Below are 25,352 nucleotides of genomic sequence, written 5' to 3' on the forward strand. Positions count from 1 at the left end.
CCGTAAAAATTACCTCAGGTAATACTAATCCCGTGCGAATAGACCCACTGTAAATACAGTGGGGAGAACAAGTATTTGATACGCTGCCGATTTTGCAGGTTTTCCTACTTACAAATGTAGAGGTCAGTAATTTTCCAGAAAATCCAGAAAATCGCATTGTATGTTTTTTTTAAATAATTAATTTGCATTTTATTGCATGACATAAGTATTTGATCACCTACCAACCAGTAAGAATTCTGACTCTCACAGACCTGTTAGTTTTTCTTTAAGAAGCCCTCCTGTTCTCCTGTATAAAAGACACCTGTCCATACACTCAATCAAACAGCCTCCAACCTCTCCACAATGGCCAAGACCAGAGAGCTGTGTAAGGACATCAGGGATAAAATTGTAGACCTGCAGAAGGCTGGGATGGGCTACAGGACAATAGGCAAGCAGCTTGGTGAGAAGGCAACAACTGTTGGCGCAATTATTAGAAAATGGAATAAGTTCAAGATGACGGTCAATCTCCCTCGGTCTGGGGCACCATGCAAGATCTCACCTCGTGGGGCATCAATGATCATGAGGAAGGTGAGGGATCAGCCCAGAACTACACGGCAGGACCTGGTCAATGACCTGAAGAGAGCTGGGACCACAGTCTCAAAGAAAACCATTAGTAACACACTACGCCGTCATGGATTAAAATCCTTCAGCGCACGCAAGGTTCCCCTGCTCAAGCCAGTGCATGTCCAGGCCCGTCTGAAGTTTGCCAATGACCATCTGGATGATCCAGAGGAGGAATGGGAGAAGGTCATGTGGTCTGATGAGACAGAAATAGAGCTTTTTGGCCTAAACTCCACTCGCCGTGTTTGGAGGAAGAGGAAGGATGAGTACAACCCCAAGAACACCATCCCAACCGTGAAGCATGGAGGTGGAAACATCATTCTTTGGGGATGCTTTTCTGCAAAGGGGACAGGACGACTGCACCGTATTGAGGGGAGGATGGATGGGGCCATGTATCGCAAGATCTTGGCCAACAACCTCCTTCCCTCAGTAAGAGCATTGAAGATGGGTCGTAGCTGGGTCTTCCAGAATGACAACAACCTGAAATACACAGCCAGGGCAACTAAAGAGTGGCTCCGTATGAAGTATCTCAAGGTCCTGGAGTGGCCTAGCCAGTCTCCAGACCTGAACCCAATAGAAAATCTTTGGAGGGAGCTGAAAGTCCGTATTGCCCAGCAACAGCCCCGAAACCTAAAGGATCTGGAGAAGGTCTATATGGAGGAGTGGGCCAAAATCCCTGCTCCAGTGTGTGCAAACCTGGTCAAGAACTACAGGAAACGTACAATCTCTGTAATTGCAAACAAAGGTTTCTGTATCAAATATTAAGTTCTGCTTTTCTGATGTATCAAATACTTATGTCATGCAATAAAATGCAAATTAATTACTTCAAAATCATACAATGTGATTTTCTGGATTTTTGTTTTAGATTCCGTCACTCACAGTTGACGAGGTCCTACGATAAAAATTACAGACTTCTACATGCTTTGTAAGTGGGAAAACCTGCAAAATCAGCAGTGTATCAAATACTTGTTCTCCCCACTGTATGTACGTAAATATTTCGTCATTTCATGTTTAAAAGTAGTTTCCCGTGCTTTTTCAAGTATGGAGACGCTTGAAAAAGAATGCAGTTGCATTCTAGACGCCGGGACAAGTCTATGGCAAAACTCAAGTGTTTTCCACATACCATTCAGATCAGAAAGAAGATCGAAAGCACTTGTTAGAGGCACGAAACATCTTTTAGCGTTAGGTAAGTGCCTATTACCAACACAATCCAATCTGAAGTTAATTAATACATTGTTCAACCGGACATAACTGTTTTATATATATAATATAGTGTATAATATAATATATATAATTATATTATATATAATAATATGTGTTGGCGCACGTGATATCAGGAAGCAACGTAATACACACATGACGACAGGAAGGTGATGGCGACGCGCAAATCGAGTTACTCTCCCACTTCTGCTAGTTTTACTGAGATATCTTATCCCGTGCGAATTGGCCATTAATATTACAGACGTCCTGTGGTAAAATTACATTACTCCATCTACCCTAAGTTAATCCTGTCCGAATAGGGCTATTGTCCGTAATGATTACTGAGATGGCACATTCGGAAGGGACAAAATCACAGAGAAGCTCTGGTAATTATTACTTTACCCCACCTCGCCATGTTAAACTAGTCCCGTCCGAATAGGGCTTATAGCTTACTAATCACATTACCAGACATTTATCAACTACAAAAATAGTCCCACCTCCGATTATTTAGCAACAAAAAATCAACAGCATGCTACAGTATTTTAGCTGTTTTTCTATTTTCATGTAAAATATTGGGTTTAGAAGGTTCTGGCTCTGTGAACTTGGGTATATGTGTGTGATGCTCGTGACAACAGGATTTCATCTCTACAAGTCTGAAGGCAGGGCAGCTCATTAGTCTTTTATGTGCTGAGACAATAGTGGCTTTTGTGTAGAGAGAGAATGGCTTGCATTGCACTGCTGTATAAGGTGTATTGTGTGTGTACGTATGAGTGTATTTGTGTTTGTGGGTGTGTATATCTTTTGTGGCTCAGAAAATGGATACATTGGCCTGAATTGCCTTTCAGACACAAAAAAACGGCATGTACTGCAACACAAAGACTCGCGTCCTGCTGTTTGAGGGATTTAACTTATGACTTGATGACCGACGGACCCTCCCTCCCTGAAACCATGGCGACAACAATCTGAAAAACCGCAGTCGAAGACAGCAAGAAACAACACAAACTCAAAGCAATAGACATTTCTCTCTCTATGTCTTTGTCTTTCTCTCCCTCTCTGTCCCCAATGTGTTTCCAGTCTGCTGAGCTGAAGGTTATTGAGCTCCTCTGTGATCAAAGCGTCTACTATTCAAACCACTGACCCTCTAGCCCACAGCTAACCAGAGCACCCGAGCACTGAGGGCCCCTTTACATCTCCTGTTCACTCTCAGCCTCTATTTTCATGTCTATTTCATACTCGCTTGTGATATATTCACACGTCTGACAGTGTAAAGGAGTATCGAGGAAGGAGGTGGTGCCCCTGCTGTCACTATACAACATCTTCAGTGCCCTATGTTGACAGTGAACATGAAACGGCCTTCACAACTCATTTTAGCACTGTAATGACATATTTCAAAATAAAACATTTAGATTTTCTCCATTAGGAATTGAACGAATCGTGAAAAGCAGAGATTTGACTTGTTAGCATCATCAGTGGTGACAAAATAAAGATTTAAACATACAAATCACTTTTATTTTGATGGTCCACTTTAAACATTCTATGTGTAAATTTGCAAATACATGTCAACTAACTCTCATTCGAGTATTAATAGAATGTAAATGGCAGCAGACGGGACAAATCATATATATATATGTATATATATATATATATATATATATTTACTCCCTGTCTGGTGCCATTTCCATTACAGCTCATTTCGAATTAAAGAAATTATGACAGAAATATAATACTATTGTGCAGTAGAATGTACCTCTCAAAGTCTTAATTACAACAACAATAATAAAGTAAATTATTAAAAAACAATTTTATTGTCTATCACACATTGTTTGTTTTATTTTAAAATTAAATTGTGTAAACAGTGTAAAACAAGTAAATTATGTAAGTTATTACATTTAGATTATAGATTCTGAAAACACGCAGTGTTTATAATAATGCACACTATGCATTGTACAGAGTCAGAATGTGTGTTAAAGAAAGTAAATGACTGCTTATTGATTTTAACTACAAAAAATCAATATTTAGAATTAGCATATATGTATTGCAGTTGGTCATTCACTCGATAATGGTTTATCAGTAATCCCAGGCATGCCCAGGTTTACTTCATCTAATCCTCGTGCAACTGAATATTCATTAATCCTTTATAAATATTTACTTTGCTCTCTAGCTAAGAAGAAAAACAATCATTGATATCATTATCTATACTCAACATCTGTATGCATTTGCATCTGCTGAAAAACTACCTAACCTACTCATTACCAAAAAGAGCATTTATTCTTATATTTCTGTTCGTCTCGCTCACATTCAGCTGTGTAGATGATATGCAGGTGTGATGTTGCTTTTACTCAAACAGCATGTTAAATGTTTGTTTAATTATGCAGAAATTAAGCAGAATGTGAACCATAGTTAACATCGGTTTTGCCTGTTTATAAATAGAATGTCATAGTGTCATAGTAACACTATATTCCAGATGTAGATTTCGGTGTGTTTTGTTTTGTAATTAACTTGTAATTCTGTAAATTCGCTTTCTTTTCTGTTCACCACTTTGGAAAAACATACACACGCTGGCTGGGCTGTACAGAGACTTGTTAAGCAGCTATACATCCTGCAGAGATCCTAAGAAAGAGAGACCCCTAGCAGGCTTTTAATAAACCTTACTAAGACCCCCCGCCCTAAGAGTCTGAAGCGCCCCTTCTTCTCAGAAATGGAGAATAAACCCTTTATCACAGTCAGGGGAGATAGAAAAGAAAAGCTTAAACATACAGGTCACATTTTGAATAACTTTTTTGCTTTTTTGCAGTTCACTTCCTGTCCTGCAGTGTGACAAATACATTTTTTAAAGTACAAATATTCCAATTATCCAATAGTCTTTTAAGTATTTTGTGATAAAAGAAGGATTAGAATATGAAAAATTATATTTTTTCAAGTAGGTTTATAGGGATACACAAAATTTAAATCTTTGAGTCAAAATAATGCAAGTACCCAGCTAACAGGGAACATTCTCAGAACTTTCGCTAACATTTTGGCAAGGTTCTCTCAAAGTTATGAACAAACCTTCTTCCAGTAACGTTAACAGAACATTAGTTCATGGGCTGTGTTTCCCATAAGCATCGTAGTTGATCGTTGAACAATTGCCACCAATAGTCTCTACGAACAATTTAGACTTAAAATGCTTTTTGGAAACACAGCCCTGGTCTTTTTATAATGTTCTCAAAATGTGTGCACATAAACATTATTATATACATTATAATTTTTTTTTTTTTTTTTCTGAAATGTTTTAGATGGCCGTAATTTTTTAAATGTTACTTATTTCAGAATATTTAGAAGAATATTTCACCACAGAAAATGAACACGACGGTAATCCTAATCCATACAACCCTAGTTGATGAATCAATGTCTTCTGAATCGAAACAATAGGTGTGTTTGAGTATTTATCTTTATACCTATAAACCATCGCTTCCGGCGAACTTTCAGCTGAACTCCACCACGTTGTGAAGCATGATGTAAGTGCATTGGGACCACCACTTCTCATGCAAGTTTCACAACGCGCTTACATAAAGCTTCACAATGTTCTGACGGTTTCATCAAAAGAACGCAATGGTTTATAATTTAAAAACTTTAAAATATTTTCTCTTATTTTATTTTGATAGTTTCTCTTCAGAAGACACTGATTCCTCAACTGTTGTATGGATTACCGTCATGTTTGTTGTGCGTGGTTTTTGAAGCTTCAACTTTGAGGGATATATCCACTTGCATTATATTGTCTCAGAGATGGATTATTTTTCTAAAAATCTCTGTTTGTGTTCCACTGAAAAAAGAAAGTCATATACATTGGGGATGGCATGAGAACATTTTCATTTTTGGGTGGAGTGTCCCTTTAAATTAAAGCATGCCAGACTGCTGTCACTGCTTAAAGTCGGTATGAAACGGAAGTTGTGGTAGTCTTTTCTTCCCTATTGTGATGTACATCCAAGTGAACAATGAAAAAAGCATTATTTTGATTAAAGATTATGAGGGCACATGAGGGTACATTTAAAAATTAATGATGTGCACGGATAAATCATTTAGAATAAATACTGCAATATTCCTTAAAAAATGGTCAATTTTGATTTCATGGTGACTTTAATGTCAGGTCAACAACCCATATATTATTAGTATTGTATAAATTAAGAGTAGGTTGTAATTAAGTGTATTGGTCTGTAGATGTAGTCATACACGCAAACCCTTTGTTCAGTCTGGTTTGATGCTTACCTACAGTGTTTTTATTGCTGTGTTTGTGTGTTGGGATGGGAGTAGCATGTTATGACAGTGATCAGGTGCTTTTGTGTTGTCTGGCTGCTTTTTTGTGGTTGGGTTTTTCCGTGACCCTCCTCCCGACAGTATACACACATGCATTTACACACGCTCTGCCCCAGGGACAGGTCCAGGTGAGTGTGTGCCACAATGACGTATATCTTTAGAGCTCCTTTTGAGTCTTTGTAAGAAGTGAAGAAGAAGCATTTTTTTCCTCAACCGGATAAAACATCAACAAAGCTCAGCGATTAGTTTATGAAGTGCAAAAATGTGCACACTTCATTTGAATGATGTTCTTTTGGTTTAAAGTGAGGGTGTCAAATTCATCTCAACACCTGCTCTTCTGGAGCTAATAAAGTCCTGAATGGTTGGGAATTGGCGAATATTATTTCAAACAATAATATTGACAAGAAAAAAGTGAATGTTCTTTGTTGTATTACTTTAGTTGCTTCAATTATCCATCTGAAACCGAAATGTAAAGTCAGTGTGAAATCAGAATTGGCTATTCTTTTTTATGGAGTACTTCTATATTTATCATAAATGATTTATCTGTGCACATCTTTTGTTTCATTTTTTTTTATGTGCCCTCATAATCTATAAACAAAATCAAGTCCCACACTACATTTTTTCTTGTTCGAGAAGCTGTTTTACTCAGATATAAATCACAATAGGGAAGAAAATACTATTGCAACGCCTGTTTCATGCCCGACTTTAACACAAAATTGTAAATTTATTAGACCTCAGTCAAACTCTGACAGCATTGATTCAGTATTATTGTCATATCTAACATTCATCCCCTGAAGACTTTTGCAAAAAAAAAAAAAAAAAAAATTCAAGGTACCTATCCATATTGTCATCAGTGTTGTAAACAATATATTTTAAAGTAGGACAATAAACTGGGTTTTGTGTGAGTTCATGAAATGTGTGCAAAATGCCGCAGATACTTAAATGAAACAATCCATTACTTGAAGCATGAAACAAAACAAATTGTATCAAGTTTACTTGACTTGCTTTAGCTAAATAGTATCATTATTAATAATTAATAGAGTAACAGAGTAATATTAACATATAATATTGATACTGTCATGATTATGCACTTTCAGTTTTCATTTCGTTCACCTTTTGTAATTTAATTAGTTAAAGGACTATTTTGTTAGATCTCCTGTTTCAAGTCTCTTTGGATTCCAAGACCATGACAGATACAGTTTTGTTTAACATATATTTCAAAATTTTCCCTTAAATGATGCCATGGTCTTGACTGAACTCCTTCACGGCCATATTCATCCAGCGGGCCACATGTTCGACAGCTCTGTTTTAAGGTTTCATGAACTTCATGAAGATAGATGTGATCTAACTGTGATCTCACATTTTTAAACAGGTTTTGCAGATATTCACTCGAAGTTACCCAAATCTGAAAGTGTGGATACACTAGGTTTAAACCTTGTGAAATTACTTCAGACAACATAATGAATATGGGTAACAGGATATGATGTCACTCAAGGTCTTATGTTTTCATAAATAATCAATTATAAATAATGTTTTCTCCTTTGTTTGTATGCAATATGCATATGAATGAAAAAGTGAATAGAACTCATGTGTGGCCGCACCTTGAATCCTTATTGATGCTACTATGCCAACACTGATCTCGTTTTTTTTTATCTGCACAGCATGAATACAAAAAATACTGATATGTGAAAATATCAAAAAATTGTGCTTCTACATCAGCGTCACCTCCAGTCTGCAGCCTTGCGACACTAGTGTGAACTGCTGAGTTACTGTGTTTCTTTAGCATCACTGTGTTATCATCATTCAGTGCCAGCAATGCGTTCCTATAAATGTTACAGCAAAAATGCTAAATGAATTCTGTCATCATTTACTCACCCTCATGTCAGACACAATGTAAAAGTACTTCATGGTGCTTTTCTTAGAGCTTTACAATCCTGATCCCCATGGCCTGTACAGTTCTTTAACCTTTCTCAATTAGTGTTCCACAGAAACAAGAAAGCCATGCAAGTTTGGAACAATGACAGGTGGCTATTCCTTTAAGAAATGATAGATAGATTAAAGGGGACCTATTATGACCTTTTTCAAAGTCTTGATTTTGTTTTTGGGGTCTACTAGAATTGGTTTTCGTGCTTGAATTGTGAAATTACTTTTCACATATTTAACATTGCTGGAGGTGGAGTAAAGTAATTATTACCAGAGCTTCTCAGTGATTTTAGTCCCGTCCGAATGTGCCATCTCAGTAATCATTACGGACAATGTCAGGAAAGATTACAGCGACTTTTACCTTATGTAAAAAGGTCCGGAAAAATTACGCCAGGTAATTCTAATCCCGTGCGAAAAGACCCGCTGTAAATATGTACGTAAATATTAAGTATGGAGGTGCTTGAAAAAGCGTTCAGTTGCGTTCTAGGTGGTGGGATGTCAAGTCTGTGGCAAAACTCTGCACACCATTCAGAACAAAAAGAAGGTCGAAAGCACTTGTTAGAGGCACACAATTTTTTGTTTCTTTTAGCTTTAGGTAAGTGCCTACTAACAACTGAATCCAATCTGAATTTAATTAATTAATTGTTCGATCGGACCTAACTTTTATATATAGGTTATAAAGATTATATGTGTTTGCACACATGATATCAAGAAGCAACGTAATACGCACATGAAGACAGGGAGTTGATGGCGGTGCCCTGCCACTTCTGCTAGTTTTACTGAGATTTCTTATCCCGTGCAAATTGGCCATTAATATTACAGACGTCCTGTGGTAAAATTGCATTACTCCATCTACCCTTGTAAAACTAATCCCATCCAAATAGGGCTTTAGAAGCACCTCTTTCAGAAAAGCACAATGTGCTCTGATTGGTCAGCTGGACCAGTGTGCTGTGATTGGTCAACTGCTTCAAGCTTATTTTGGAAATGTCACACTTACCTTACCTTACCTTACCTTACCTTACCTTTTAACTGCGGGTTTAAATACTACTAACACAACTCAACCAGGCCTCGCTCTGTTATTTGCGTATGCCTTGGTTGGGAATAATTTAAATGAAGAATACTGTGACGTCTACTACGTTCCTGAAATAAAACTCAAGACTACAATGGAGGCGTTTCAGGGAGTTCAGAAACAGTGCTTACTGATATAGAGAAAAACTCGCTTTGTAGTGGACCTTTTTTATGCTCAAACAGCAACATTATGCACTAAAGAAAGTTTAAAAAGGTAAAAATGCATATAAGAACCATATAATTTGAAATTACAAGAGACATTTAGAAGGTAAGTACTATAGATACTTTGTTGCAAAAGGAATGGTGTTGCAAATAGGACAATTTTTAAATTGTTAATGAATGATAAATGAAAATTGTTGTTTTGTTTTTGCAAATGTTCACATGCATGTAAAAAAAAAAAAAAAAAAAAAACAGACCTGAATGTTAAAGCCTTTTACTGATCATATCAAACTTTAAACATTTTAAACACTTTATAAAATCCATAGAACTCGGCCGTGTGATGAATATATATGTGCTGGTTATTCTTTGAGTGCTTTTAGTGAATGTTAGGTGCATTTTAAAATTCTTCTCATTGGAAAAGACCATGAAGTGTGCTTTAGACACCTTTCCCAAATGATAATGATACCTTTCACATGAAGGACAGAGAGGAAAGAATTTGTGCGGCACAGGGTATAATTGCTACTTTCTAATCACTGAGAAAAGGCTTTGGACAATTTTTCAAGTCTACTGCTACTTTGAGAGTTGGGGGACGCAATGTTACATTTATTCCAGTAAAAGGGATAATCTAATGAAGAATGCTTGGGATTCGATTTCCTCCCAAAGAAAGAAAGAAAGAAAGAACGAAAGAAAGAAAGAAAGAAAGAAAGAAAGAAAGAAAGAAAGAAAGAAAGAAAGAAAGAAAGAAAAAGAAAGATTCTCACTATTATCGTGTGAACACGTATTCTCATTACTGCAATACAATAATATAAAAATCACCCTGTCTGGAAACAATCAACATCATAAATTAAGATTAGGGTCACACTTTAGATTAGGGTCCAATTCTCACTATTAACTAACTATTAACTATGACTTTTGCCTCAATAAACTCCTAATTGCTGCTTATTAATAGTTTGTAAGGTAGTTGTTATGTTTAGGTATTGGGTAGGATTAGGGGTGTAGAATATGGTAATGCAGATTAAGGCATTAATATGTGCTTTATAAGTACTAATAAACAGCCAACATCCTAGTAATATGCATGTCAATAAGCAATTAGTGCAACAAATGCCACCTAACATGTATAAATGCTTCATTTAAATTATTAAATAATAAAAAAAATATGATTAAATAATAAAAAATCATGGCCAGTAGCCATATCGCCCTGTAGCCCAAGACTGGCTACCCACTGAAGCTAAGCAGGGTTGAGCCTGGTCAGTACCTGGATGGGAGACCTCCTGGGAAAACTAGGTTGCTTCTGGAAGAGGTGTTATTGAGGCCAGTAGAGGTGCTCACCCTGTGGTCTGTGTGGGCCCTAACGCCCCAGTAAAGTGATGGGGATACTGTCAAAGAGCACCATCCTTCGGATGAGACGTTAAACCGAGGTCCTGACTCTCTGTGGTCATTAAAAATCCCAGGATGTCCTTTGGAAAAAGACGAGGGGTTTAACCCCTCTCTATCCATCATGGCCTCCTAATCATCCCCATATATACTGATTGGCTTCATCTCTCTGTCTCCTCTCCACCAATAAGCTGGTGTGTGGTGGGTGTTCTGGCGCAATATGGCTGCCGTCGCATCTTTCAGGTGGATGCTTCACATTGCTGGTGGTTGAGGAAATTCCCCCTTCCATGTAAAGAGCTTTGAGTACCCAGAAAAGCGCTATATAAATGTAACACATTTTTTGTATTATTATTAAAAAGAATAATAAAAAAAATCAAAAGCTTTTTTTTATGGGTGGGGTGGGGTGGGGTGGGAAGGATTACTGTCAAGTAATTCTGAATTGGATCATTTGAATTTGCAGAGAAAATGTCCTTAATTATCATGAAAATAATTTCTTAATGGAAATGTCCATGTCTTAAAATTAGGCTTCATTTTCTTCTTTTCTTCATTTTAGTGTAAAATATGCTTTGGCAATTTCATTCAGAACTGTAACCGAATGTCATGAAAACTGACAATGGTTCCAGGTTTTTTTGGTGGTTGTTGTTCTTAAATTGCACAGTTTTGAAAAAGATTTTTTTTCCCATTCCCAACCTTTTGGAAAACATAGGAAATGTCCCCTAGACCCACCCGCCATAAAGCTCAGTAATAGTAATTCAATTATTTTGTGCTTACAATAATGTGGTGGCCTTGGGTTCCTCTTAAGTAGCTTGTATGTGCAAACCCTGTCTCTTCTCATGTGTTTTTTGGAATCTCATATCCAAGGGATCCCAGCTGCCCTGTATAACACTGCGGATGTTCAATCATACAGAAGCATCTGAGAGCAACAAATACTCAGGAATGTGTGAATTCAAAGGATGTGGAACACCTCGCTCCGATGAAAGAGAGACCGTAACAGCGAAAGAGCGAGTGGGGATGAAGGCTGCATATAAATGTGGCTTTCTAGAGCTGGGCCTCTCTGGGAATTTGCCACAGCTCTGTGTGAGGAAATGTAGTGACCACAGTATCTGTGTGTGTGAGAGAGGGAGAGAGTTTTTTTTTAAAGGGTGTGATTCTTCTAGAATGCTTGCTAAAAGCAAATGAAGAGCCACTTGTGCTAATAAAGACAGGACAGCATTGCCTCACAAACAGCCATCTGATGTCTGTCTCACATCAGATGTCTCGAATTAGGCCCATTTAAACACCCTCAGGCTTGCATTTGGCTGACTGTGTTAAACAGGACATTGATTGGTTGACGTTTCAGTCAGAGGTCATATCAGTGAAACTGCATGTCCAAACACTCCTCCCTGGATAAACTCCAGAATCACAGAGGGTGACTGCATTTATCTCAGAGGAATGTGGGATTACCCATAGCGTGTATCTACCTGTGCTAAGATCAAGAAACCTTTTTTAAATACAGGTAGAAAGCATTGTTTTTTTTTTAATGGTTCTAGAATGTCTGCATTTGCCAATGCAGAACTAAACTGCTCAGACAGTGTTCACTTTATCACTAATCAACAGTAGCACTACGCTCAAGAAAGGATGTTTAGCTCAACTGTGAAATTGCAGATGTGATGATAGTGAAAGCTATGAAATAAAGGCAGTATACTTAAATTGTCTTTCTATTGTGTTTTAGCTATACTTGCTGGTTAAACACAGGCACGTTTAATTTTACTCTGCTCTAAACCACTAGATCAGTGTTTGACTATGGAAATTTGGCAACGCACAGGTGATTCTGTGCTAATTTGATTTAATATTTAGTGTGTTTTTAATGTTATAGATGTAACAATAATATAATAGGTGAATGAATAAATGAAATTAGCAAATATTTTGAGAAAAATAACCTGTTAATGATTTTCAGTTTTTCAATAATATGTAAAAGTATGGTATTTGGGGTAAAATATTATATCTAAAATAGATATGATAATAAATAAATTGTTGTTTGTTGCCATTTGTTGACATGACATTGTTTGCTTCAGATGGTCAATATCATTTATTATTTTTTAATAAATATTATATTATTTATAGGGTCCGAAAACCAATCAGTATCTGGTGTGACCACCAGCTCTGGTGGACATTCCTGCAGTCAGCATGCCAATTGCACGCTCCCTCAAAACTAGCGACATCTGTGGCATTGTGCTGTGTGATAAAACTGCACATTTTAGAGTGGCCTTTTATTTTGACCAGCCTAAGGCACACCTGTGCAATAATCATGCTGTCTAATCAGCATCTTGATATGCCACACCTGTGAGGTGGATGGATTATCTCGGCAAAGGAGAAGTGCTCACTAACACAGATTTAGACAGATTTATGAACAATATTTGAGAGAAATAGGCCTTTTGATTACATAGATAAAGTCTTAGATCTTTGAGTTCAGCTCATGAAAAATGTGGGCAAAAACAAAAGTGTTGCGGTTATAATTTTGTTTCCTCCCATAAATTTTGCATTTGAAAGGGTAACTCCTACAAATGCTTATGCAATAAGGTCATCTGCAAAAATAACAGTCAGAACTGATAACTTTTCAGAGCAATTTTTTTCCACTAGATGTCTTTAGTAAATCCTCACATTTTTTTTTTTTTTTTTTTTTACTCCAAAAGAGGGTTTGCGCTGGCACAAGCTGTTAGTAAATCTGGCCCCAAAATTGCTATAAAAAAGCCATATGTCTAACCAAGCTGTGTTCCAAATTGGAAGTGGATATCACAAAAACTGAGGTTCCTATGAGATTTTGTTCAGGTGCCATATCAAAAATAGCCATCAGCTGAAACTCCTTTCACAAATGAATACATGTATGTCACAATATCACTGCTATCACAAAACAGTGGCCAAAAATGGAACATTGAATCTCAGACCTTTCCAACAACATGTGTTTTGTCAAGATTAGAAAAATATTTGATTAAAAATGGTGCAGTACATTTTGTACACTGTGAAACATGACACTGCCCACTAGGGGAGGAGCCTAGGTTTTTAAGTACCTTTCCATGGTAACACAATGTCTGATTTCCATTTCCATTTTAACCACAGTGTATTAATTGAAAAGTCCTGAAAAGTGAAGCCAAAGCGTTTTGATCGCCCCCAAGTGGCTATAGGTCATAAACCCCGCCCCCTCTCCATGTGATCTAATGGGACGTGAGACAAACTAAACAATCAAATTACACTTCAAATAAATTCTAAACCATGTTCAAGTGTTCATTTTTTTTTTAAATAAGTTTGGTTTTAGTCAGTTATTTGATGCTAGAAAAACAGGAGTGTGAAGTCATGATTCTGAGATTGACAGCTTCTCTGAGCGAAGTAGTCACTGAAGCACCAACAGACTTTTTTCGGGATCTTTGGGAGGAGATTGGAGCTTTAACTTAAATTCTACATTTCCATAACTGTTTATTTCCCACTGACAAAATGAGTTGTTCTGCAGTAAACTGTTCTAACCGATTCTGCGGGAGAGTGGGCATTAGAGTGTGGGCCATATTTGGGCATTGGCGGCTTCACTTTTTTACAATGGAAGCGAGTGAAAGTGCATCGTTCATCTTTTTTTTTTTACAGTCTATGGGTCAAACAATGTTGTTTGCAGCCAGATGGTGTAGTTACAGCATTTACCAGCAGGGGCAAACAGGGCTAGCTTAACCAGCAAAATCTTGACTCTTTTTCTCCAACAGTATTGGGTTCCAAACATTTAAACATTTATTTCAGATTTATAGTTCTTACAGAGATTACTAATAGCTCTGCAAGAGGAAAGGAATGGATTTGATGTGACTCATGCATTATTAATAGCTCACATTTAAAGCTTTGAGATCTAGGATGTTCTGGTACTAAGCATCTATTGTTCCCTCTTCACATCCCTGAGCTTTTTTGTGTGTGTTCAAAGTCTTATTATTATTTGAGATGAAAATTGTGATGAATGTCTAACTCAAGGTGCTTTTGTGTTCACGTTAAACGTGAAAAATGACTTATACGTGTATATGTGTGTACATCTGGAGTATTTGGTCAGACTCCATTAACCAATGCTTGGTTTGCAGGTACATTGACAATGCTATGAATCAAAAGCACATAAGCCTGGGGACTATGTGTGTGTGTGTGTGTGTGTGTGTGTGTGTGTGTGTGTGTGTGTGTGTGTGTGTGTGTAAGAGAGATGGCAGTGCTTGTTGAAATATTCCCCTGCTGGCTGGTGTAATTACAATTCATGCAAACCCCCTTTACAGAGAATAGTTGTGATTTCTCACCATTTAACCTATTATTTTATTTCCATTCAATTGCACACCTTTAAAATCCTCACTGTAAATACAAAAACAAAACAAACAAAAAACATGATTTTAATGGTAAAAATTGTAAAAATGCCACGGTGAAAACCTGTTACTCGGTTAACAAAGTTTCCGTTCTTTATATGATGAAGAATAACGGTAATAGAGCTAACCGTACAATTAATGTAATTTTACAGTGTACCATTATATTTACAGTTTTGGAAGTGAAATAGAACAAGTCATTGTATAACTTACAGTGAAAAAACATAAATTGACATTCCCAGAATTCCCTGCGTGACACTTCACATTTGATGTATTTTTGTTGAAACTCTAGATGGCACAAGCTAATAGGTCCTTTAACTCACCTGTTCATAATCACATTGTTATCTAGTGGGCGTAGCTGATTGGTTCCTGCCGTATCAGTAGCCAGTGAGCTCGCTGCTCAACCTTCAAATACTTGATTAGCATTTGCCTTAGCAGTGCTGCACGCTTTCAGAAACCCTCCACCTCCCCAGCTCCACCTGTATAGATGTGCTATGGGTAATTCATGTACGCTATGTTGTACAGCAGCAGCATGTCTTACTTGCTCACAGCAGTGTGTTGTGTATGTATTGGCAATAGCAAGTCCCGTACTTGCTCTGCAGCAGCAATAACCTACAGCAGCAGCAGCAACAGCGTAGCAGATCTATTCCGCCAAGACCAAACATACAACATTGTCTTAGCCATCACCATGCCAATCACTCCGAGAGTTGTCATGACAGAATTATGTTTCTACTTAGTTTTTCTTATTTTTTTTCTAATTAGTTATGTAAGTTACATGTGGGGTCAGAATTAATGGCACCCCTGGTAAATATGATCAGAAATGGCTGTAAAAAATAAAACCGCCTTGTTTATCCTTTTGATCAAAATCTAACCTTTCATTGAAGTAAAAGAATTGAAAGTGGGGAAATCACATTATGAAATAAATGTTTTTCTCCAAAACACGTTGGCCTCAATTATTGGCACCCCTAGCATTTTTTATGAGTAAAATATCTCTGAAGTATATTCCCATTAATATTTACCTTTTTTAGAACACCAGGGTGACTAAGAACATGAAATTGTCTATGACTTCTTGTTTCACAGGAGTTTAAATATGAGGAAACACAAAGGCCAAATTCCCTTAATCATGTGCATCAAAAGATTGTTGAGCATCACAAAATAGAAAAAGGTTGTAAGAAAATTGCTAAAGAATTGAAAATCCCCATTTTGACCATCAGGGCAATAATTAAGAAGTTATAATTAACTAAAGATGTTACGAATCTGTCAGGAAGAGGACGTGTGTCTATATTGTCTTAATGCACAGTGAGGAGGAGCATTTGAGTGGCCAAAGACTCTCCAAGGATCACAGATGGAGAACTGCAGAGATTAGTTGAGTCTTGGGGTCAGAAGCCTACCAAAATAAATAAATAAATAAAAAATTCAAACAACCCCTACATCCCCACATGTTTGGGGGGGGTTTCAAGAAAAATCCTCCTCACTCATCCAAAAACAAACTCCAGCAAATTCAGTTGTCAGACATGACTGGATCTTCAAACGACACAGGGTTCTGTGGTCAGATGAAACTAAAAAAGAACTTTTTGGCAGCAAACATGCTTGATGGGTTTGGTGCACACAAGGATAAAAAGTACCCAATGTGTGCAATTTAATATACTGTTGGATCTTTAATGTTGTGGGCATATTTTTCTGCTGGAGGTCCTGGACATCTTGTTCAGATACATGGCATTGTGGAATCTACAGATAAAAAATCTAAACCTGACAGATTCTGCTAGAAATCTTATAATGGGCCGTGGTTGGATCTTCCATTAGGACAACGATCCAAAACAAACATCAAAATCAATACAAAAATGTGTTACAGCGCACAAAATGAAGCTTCTGCCATGACCGTCCCAGTTCCCTGACCTGAAGAGAAGCAGCACCATCATGGAGCTGGGAATCTGGAGAGATTCTGTATGAAGGAATGGTCTCTGATCTCTTGTCAGGTGTTCTCCAAACTCATCAGGAGAAAACTAAGAGCTGTTATCTTGGCAAAAGGAGATTACAAAAAGTATTTAATAAAAGGGCGCCAATAATTGTGGCCAACTTGTTTTGGAGAAAAACATTTATTTCATAATGTGATTTCTTAATGACATTTCGTACGGATTACATAAGCAGAGAGCAGTCTGTTTTCTTTAGTTTAGAATTGTTCTGTTTAAAAGTAGACATTTCAATATAGATATATTTGTCAGGTCTGTGAGGCAAGTAGGCTACCTTATACGCTGAGTTTCGGTTCATTTATGAGACGAGCTCCAGTTCACTCGCCGGCGCCTCCGAGTCGTGATTATCTATTGTCTGCTATATTTAGGCTACTTCTTATTTATTAAATCCAGGCAATTGGTTGATGAAACATTGATTACAATTAAGATACAATCAATACAAAACGAAATTCACTTTAAAGAAAGGCTTTGTGCTTGAGGTCTCTGTGAAAGTTTTTTAGTGGCGCTTTCAGAGCGGTCACGTCCGTAACGGATTGACCAATTTTAAAGAATTTATCCTCAACTAGTTTTGTGGCGTAGGTCTACATACTTTATAATGTTAACTTAAAATAATAGTGATTTAAAGATGTAGTAGCATTGGATCTGGACGGGAAGGATAACTCTGGGAGATGGAAAGGGTGTGCCGCGATTCTGCCTTCCCACACCGCGACACAGGTTTGTGGGTCTAAGTTAGACGGTCTAACCCCTAATTTCCACCAACTGTGGAACGGCTGCGGATCCGCTCCGGAATGGCGACGGAGTCAATAGGTTTCCATTAAAGTCAATGGGCCCTATTTTAACGATCTGAAACGCAAGTATCAAACGCGAAACGCAAGTAACTTTGTGGGCGGGTCTTGGGCACTGTTGCTATTATACCGGCGGGATAAATGACTCTTGCGCCCGACGCAAATCTAAAATGGGTTGGTCTGAAGTAGCTTCATTATTCATAGGTGTGGTTTGGGCGTAACGTGAAATAAACTAATCAGAGCGACATCTCACATTCCCTTTAAGAGCAGCACGCTTGTTCCATGACGGATGGCTATTATAACGGCGGACTCACAGCCGAGGAGACCGACGTTCTCGTCAGGGCCGTAAAACACAGAGAAGTGACATTGGGGATGGGAGAAACCCATCCAAATTAACTTCGGTTAAACAGGCGTATGATAATTTGGGTAAATGTGTAAGCTAGATTTATGCTTTTATAATAAACTGTCTATCTATCTATCTATCTATTGTAATAATGTATGATTTGCAAAAATGAAAACTGCTGCTTCTTTGATTTGAGAGAATCAAAGTGTATGCGCGTTGTGCACACGCTACATTGATTATGGCCAAGCATGCACCCTTAAAATAGCATCTGAATAACATGCGCAACGCGCCACTGACTTAAGACTAGGTTTTTCCTGGTCAGTGGCAGAATTGTTTTCTAAACCTGCAAAATAGCATCAGGGAACGTTTGCGCTGGAACACGCCTCCTCTTTGCGCTGAACCGCCCCCGGGAGCGCAAGTGTATTTCCTAGTTTATCGACGTGCGTCTGTGGAGGGAAAAGTCCGCTGTGCGCGGGTGCAAAATAGGAATGATACATGCGTCGGTGTACAAAGTAAATTGCGCTGGGTGCAAGATAGGGCCCAATGTGTGTATTTTCACTGACTGCGGAACGGCTGCGATTCGGTTTCATATTGCATATCCTTACAGCCCTAATTGTACAGTATATGATATTGGTGGAGGGTGGTGTGGGCCCACATCGATATTTTTTCGAAATATATTAATATTTTTTTGGCCCCGAATCCTCTAGCTATGGCCCTGGATACATATTCTCTGAGAGTTATTTTTATTTTTAGCATGCTTAGAACATAATCTCAACTTTAGACCACATCTTTCACAAACATAATACTTTTTGGTGATAGGTGTGTGATAGTTTGAGATTTTTTTGCCATCAGCTGATTTTTTTTTTGTGTAATAAGATGTAGTTATTTAGCCTGTGTATTTGTTAAATATCTGAAGTGTGTCTGATTAGAGTCTAGTGCACTCTAAAAATGTTAGTAAAAATAGGATCCAAAGTTCATTGTAATAATCTATGTTAATATAAAGAAATTTTCCGTATTGATTTTTCACACATGCTTTCTTTCTTTTTGTATTATGCATTTTATTGTGTTGTGTTTTAAAACGGAAATTACGATAGTCTTTTCTTCCCTCTTGTGATGTATATTCGAGTGAAAAAAAGAAAAGAAAAGTAGGATGGGACTTGATTTTGTCCTTTGAGAATTGATTGGATCGTAGGAAGTTGGGCGTTGCTAACTAAATGGAGCCAGATCTGAATGTCAGTTGTGGAGGATATTTAGTCCCACCCTTAACTTTTAAGAATTTACATTGTGTATATAGTATGTCTACAGTGCAACAGCAAAGAGCTTGTTTACATTTTGGACAAGTCAAGTTGCGATACAGGATCACAGGACCACATGGAGATGCCAATAAACCCTAAACCAACCACCTTGACCTGACTGCATACCTACTACAGTACACTGATCAATTCATAATTAATAAACACAGCAACATACACATGGCAAATCAATACATTATCCTGAATGTCTGTGGAAACATGGTAAATGTATATATGTTGAAATGAATACAATGTTGAGAAAGCGCACATGGTTTGTATTCGCATTAATATAACGGACTCACACGCCTGTTTACTGTACGACTCCTGTACGTCACAGCAGTCATCTTTACCTTGATTGCAATACTCATCCATCAAAACTTTACTAACGAGACGCTGGTTTTCTATATCCAGCTGAAAAACGTAGTTTGCGTATCATTTGGCCATTCAGTGGTGGGATGTTTCGACATTTAGTCCAGTCTGTTCAGCGCAATGAATGAGGACTTGCTAAAGGCTATAGATATAGAAAGACGGTTCACTCCTATTAGTTATAAATGGGAGAAACTGCAAAGCGCAATATGGCGGACTATGTAAAAGAGCCAATTGCTGAATGATAAAGTCGTTAGAAGCTAAGGTTTAAGCAAGGACTTGATCTTGGATGCCCGAAATAGCTGCCCGGAGGCGTTGCAAATATGGCTGCCGAGTGAACAGACTTTCCTTGAAAGGTACTTTGGATTCGCGCTCTTCAGAAACAACCACAGAATATAACAGAGCTCGTGTTTTAAAGCGAAACACACCCTGGAATGAATAATTCAATGAAAACGCAACATGAGTTTATATCTGCCATCTCTGATTTAATAAGCCTGATGTCTTTATATTAGCGCTGTTTGGACTGATTGTTTGAATTAATTCCCTTACTGGATGGATCATTGGACTGAAAACTTTCCAGGAGTTTAGAGGCTTGATCTGATCGCAACAGAGAAGTGAAATCGGGTTAATGGATTAGAATAGACATTTCCACCTATACCAAGGTTGGTGCTTACAGCATTGTAGATGCTCAGTGCGATAAAGTCCCAACTCCCAAGATCATCTAATCTAACTGCTAACTGCGTAATTACGTTAATAAGACAAAATTCACATGCTTCAGTAATTTATTTGCATTAAATTATTTTAACGCGCTAAGGATATGGAATTAATCGCATTTAATTTATTTGATCAAAAATACAGAAAAAACAGTAATGTAAAATATTACTACAATTTAAAATAAAGTTTTCTATTTGAATATATTTTTTAAATGTAATTTATTTCTGTGAAGGCAAAGCTGAATTTTCAGCAGTCATTACTCCAGTGTCACATGATCCTTCCGAAATCATTCTAATATGTTGATTTAATGCTCAAGAAACATTTCTTATTATTATCAATGTTCAAAACAGTATTGCACATCACTGCTGTGCACTGAAAGTTAATAATTATATGTATGTATATATATATATATATATATATATATATATATATATATATATATATATATATATATTTATTTTATTTTATTATCTAAACACTATGCAAATAGTATAGTAGACAAAGGAGCTTTCCACTTTATGACCTTCTTAACCAACTATACACATTCTGGAATAAATTCTTGAATATTCCAGTCCAGACGTGTCTGACCTAAACATTCAAAACATTGGCCACTACTGAAATTCTTGTGAAGTCTCTCAAACGATCTTGGATACCTGATGCTACCAGTGAGTGTGTGTGCGTGAGCAAATGTGTATGTGACTGTAGTCTGAGCCAGTGGAGCAGATGTTGGGTGCTCAGCTTACAAATGACTTTGGAGGATTTCCCAACAAGATGTGGAATGGCTGATTCTCCACCGAGATTTCAAAACAAGGGTCTAAAAATAAAGTCTGTGCTAAGTCTCTCATCAGTGAAGACGATAAAAACATCAGTCATGCAGCTCTGAATTTCACAGGTTCAGGATGCAGAGGGACTGTCAGTATATGTTGAGGTTCAGTGTTCATTTGCAAAATATTTGCATTTCAGAAAATTTGAATTCAAACATGCTTCAAGTTTAAAGGAAGAGTTCACCCAAATATTACCCCCTTTTTTCATTTACTCATCCTGTAAAGAGTGGAGTCTCACGTCATGGGTGGCAAATCCCATGATTCTCAGGTGTCCCATGACTACAGATTATATTTTCATCTATTTTCTCAAGTATGTGTTGCAGATATATCATTCTTCATTACTATCATTTTCTAAAATAGATAGAAAACATTTTATGTGCAGTAATATTTTATTTCAACTATACATGCCGTGTTAAAAAAAGTCAACAAAAATATTCTTAAACAATGACTGTAATTATTTACATTTCTCAGAACAGCTTTACAATATCTACACATTAAAATATTCCAGAAAAGAAAAGCTGTATTCCAACTGCCAATGTTTGCACAGTATTAAAAATAAAAGGTAAACCAGTCTGGTTTCTTTGCACATATATCGACTGAACAATAAAGGCTTGAAGTCAGATTGCAGATTTATATTGCAATATACAAGGCAGCTCAACACAGGACAACTTGAACCAGAGCACAGGATCAACTCTCTCTCCTTTAATAAAACTGATCTTTAGCAGGTGATGCATCAGCCTCCACTCAGTTGCTCAAATACAATCAGAACATGTAAACAAACATGGAGCTTTGGGCTTGAAGAGGCAAGTTTTATCTCGATACACTGAAATTCCCTAGTAATTTCAGACAAACTGTAAACTGTCCCTAATCGTATATTCTCCTCTCTAAAAACGCATCTTGTTTTGACCCCCATTAAATGTTGTGAAATTTTGTGAGCTGAGAGTCAGGTGATAAACATTTTAGATCCATAATACATTCATTACATGGCATCTTATCATCGCAAATTAGCACCTTCCAAAAACGCATAAGAAAAAGGTAGCAATAAGAAAATGGCTAATTAATTATTATAATCTTTGTTTGCATTCATTTTCATTCTGAAACTTTCTTATAAAGAAACCATTCTGAGGGACGGCCATATCATAGTATCCCACATTCAGGGCCGGAACCACCACAAAATTGGGAGTGCACCTGCCCCCCGCCCCAAATCTAGTTAGATTATTTATAATTTCCTAAAGATTTACCTTCTCTGTTCATAAAAATAAAATAAAATGTTGACTGTGAAATGTCCAAAACCAAACCAAGCTCTCATGACTTTAATAAGGCACACAAATACACAAATCCAGGTCAACTTGCTTTGAAAATGTCCACACTTAAATAGTTGTATATTTACAATAACAATAATCACTGGCACGACTCTGCAAGACACACTGGTAAGGTATTGCAGTGATTGTACACTTATAGTGAGTATGCAATTGAGGCCTCTATTATTTAAAACAAGCAGAGTGAAGCTTATCTCTTGGATAGGGTCTAGAGCTGAGGAGTGGTTTAAAGTAAGGAATGTGCTGTTTGCAGTTTTATGTAATACTTTGCCCAGGAACCAAGAAGCAAGTTCTCTAAATTTGTGTAAACTGGAAGGAATATTCAGTGGTTCAGAGGGAAGAGAAATATCTTTATAGTCCCAACAGCAGTATTTGGCATGTAGGAAAGGAGAGAGGTTGATCAATGATCTGCCTTGTGTCATAGTTGAAAGTTGACTTTATGGGATTACAGGATTCCCATTGATTTTCTGGAACTAAAAACAGACCATAGTACATTTGACCAGCGTGATCCTGTGCTGAGTCTGTGGGTTTAAAAGCTTGCAGCAGCTTGACACGCAGAGCCGCTGCATGGAACGTCACACTGGAGTTAAACACTGTCATCATCTACACTTAGCAGCACAAATGTTGAGGGCACTTTTACCCTGTGAGTTTTAAAATCAGTAGTCCAAGTAAGGGGCCCTGGACATTTCTTTTGCACGCAGAAATTATTAATTAATGTCTGGACTTCTGTGTCCAAACACATCTGATGTTAATGCACCTTAAATGGAATTTAGTTTTATGACAGCGCTGACTCAAACTTGTTCTCAGTTTACTGAAAAAACATGGGCAATGAATGCACACTGGTTAGCCCCAGAGACTAATCAAACACAGACACGCAACATGTCCCTTTGACTCTTTCTGTCTTCTTGAGAGATATCAAGCAAGAAAACCAAATTCTCCAAACAGTCTAACAAATACAGTTCACATTGATGGGGAAGAACAGTGCAGGGGGGAGCATTCACTGCCCGACCGCCACAGCAACTTTGCAGCAGCTTTACGCTGCACGTCAGCTGTGACCTATGACCTCAGGCGTCCCTGCCGCCTTAAAGATCAGAATCCGTCACCTGTCACTCAAGCGTGACGGGACATGGTCATTGAGAACTAGCACAGCTACCCGAAACAGAAGCTCTGGCATCCGATTCATTTCCCTTCAAAGGAAAGGCCATTTCTCTGCGGGCCAAGCGCTTTTACTCCCACTGTCCATTCAAAGAGTAAGATCTTGCTAGGCATGTCAGTAGCTATACTTGTTCACTGCCCTCATTTGTGCAGTCTGTGGTGCAAAACCGTTGGGTTTGGGTGGCACATCGGGCTTTAACGATGCTGTCCGTTTGATGGATGTTCGTGGTAAAGATCCGTGACCACTGTAGCCGCTCTGTCGGGATACAGAAGGTGTCATAGCCATTGGTACCCCGTGAGAGTCTAGTCTAGTGGGTGGGGTAGGAGTTGGGGGCATGTACCCACCTCTGTTCATACTAGGTTGGCGGGACACTATGGCCCCGCTAGGTGAGTGCAGCCCTTTGGGTGGCGAGGATATGGAGTGTCGCTGGGAAGAGCTGCGGTGATACCGCTGTCTCTCGAGTGTTCCCATTTGCCCTGTGGGTGATGTTGGTGTAGTCGGCACATCCACTCTTTTAGTCGGGCTATTCCTGGGTAAAGATGAAGAGGGAGAGTACAAGGAGGCCTCTCGGCTTGGGACTTTAGGTGGAATCTCCGTTGGGCTTACAATGGGTTCCAGCATTAGGTGCTGTCGGGATTTGGGCATCTCCACCATGATGGCCTTTGGGGGGCTGCTCTCATTTAGATGCTTCAAGAGGTCATTCAGCGTGTTCCTGGCATCCACAGTGCGCCGCTGGTCTTTACGGCCAGATTTGGAACCATGTTGATCGCTATTCTGGATCTTCTTTTCTGCTTGAGGCCCTTCAGGAGTACTGAATGATCCCCTGATCTCATGTGTGGCATTGGGCAGCACCACAGCACTAGGGATGTGGGGGTTGCTAATGGCAGAATGGGGAGGTGGACTGGAGGGAAGGTATTGTGGGCTTTTTGGTGGTCCTTCTTTGCGGGAGCTACTAATCTTACCATGAGCTTTCTCCCACTGGTTCTTGATTGGCTGATGGCTCTTCTGTTGCAGCACAGGTGTGGACTCAGGCGTAGGCAGTGCTGCTAGTTCCGGTGGCTGCCCGCTCAGGAGCATTGTCTTAGTGTCTCCGGTGGTTGGCACCTCCCTCCCATTGCTCAACAGGTTGGTGTAGAGTTTGGGAGAATCCATATCGGGTTGGTACTCTTTGACAGGACTGTCGAACAGACCATTGAGCTTGGCAAAGCTGCCAGTGGAATCAGTGCAGGACTGTGCTGACTCTGCATCTTTTTGGATCTTACGTGGTGTGCGAAGGAAAGCGTCTCTATAGCAGTAAACGACCATGCCGGCGATGAATGCACCAAGCAGGAATGCAGCTAACACACAGGAGATAAGGATGTTCATGTGCACCATCTGGTTAGATTCACCTGCTTGTATTTCCCACACACCTGCAACACAGATAGCCAAACAGCATGTTAGCACACTCAGACAGTTGAGCACTGAACAACTCTCTCTTAAAGCAAAAAGTCCTTTCCCCCCAAACATGCTTAACCATTTGGCGTGAATCAAGTGTGCTACTGTTACTTTCAACATTTTAGAAACTTTTTAAAGAAACATACCCAGCAAGAAATTCAGAAAATACAATGCAGTACCCTG

At 38.4% G+C, this 25,352-nt stretch overlaps 1 protein-coding gene and 1 long non-coding RNA gene across 10 annotated transcripts in view; one reads left to right on the top strand and one right to left on the bottom strand.

The window, feature by feature from the left end:
* Window positions 1-25,352, top strand: part of LOC311290287 — a 47,141-nt gene that overhangs the window by 10,037 nt on the left and 11,752 nt on the right. The gene's annotated exons all lie outside the window — the stretch shown is intronic.
* Window positions 21,613-25,352, bottom strand: part of sema6d (semaphorin 6D) — a 132,616-nt gene continuing 128,876 nt past the window's right edge. For all 9 annotated transcript variants that reach the window (XM_084408661.1, XM_084408666.1, XM_084408664.1 and 6 more), the window contains one exon: window positions 21,613-25,144. In XM_084408661.1, the coding sequence (XP_084264787.1) occupies window positions 23,850-25,144 (1,295 nt within the window). In that variant the 3' untranslated portion in view covers window positions 21,613-23,849. The remainder of the gene's footprint in view (window positions 25,145-25,352) is intronic.

The sequence above is a fragment of the Rutilus rutilus genome, assembly GCF_951802725.1.
Source record: "Rutilus rutilus genome assembly, chromosome: 5".
Classification (NCBI taxonomy): Eukaryota; Metazoa; Chordata; class Actinopteri; order Cypriniformes; family Leuciscidae; genus Rutilus; species Rutilus rutilus.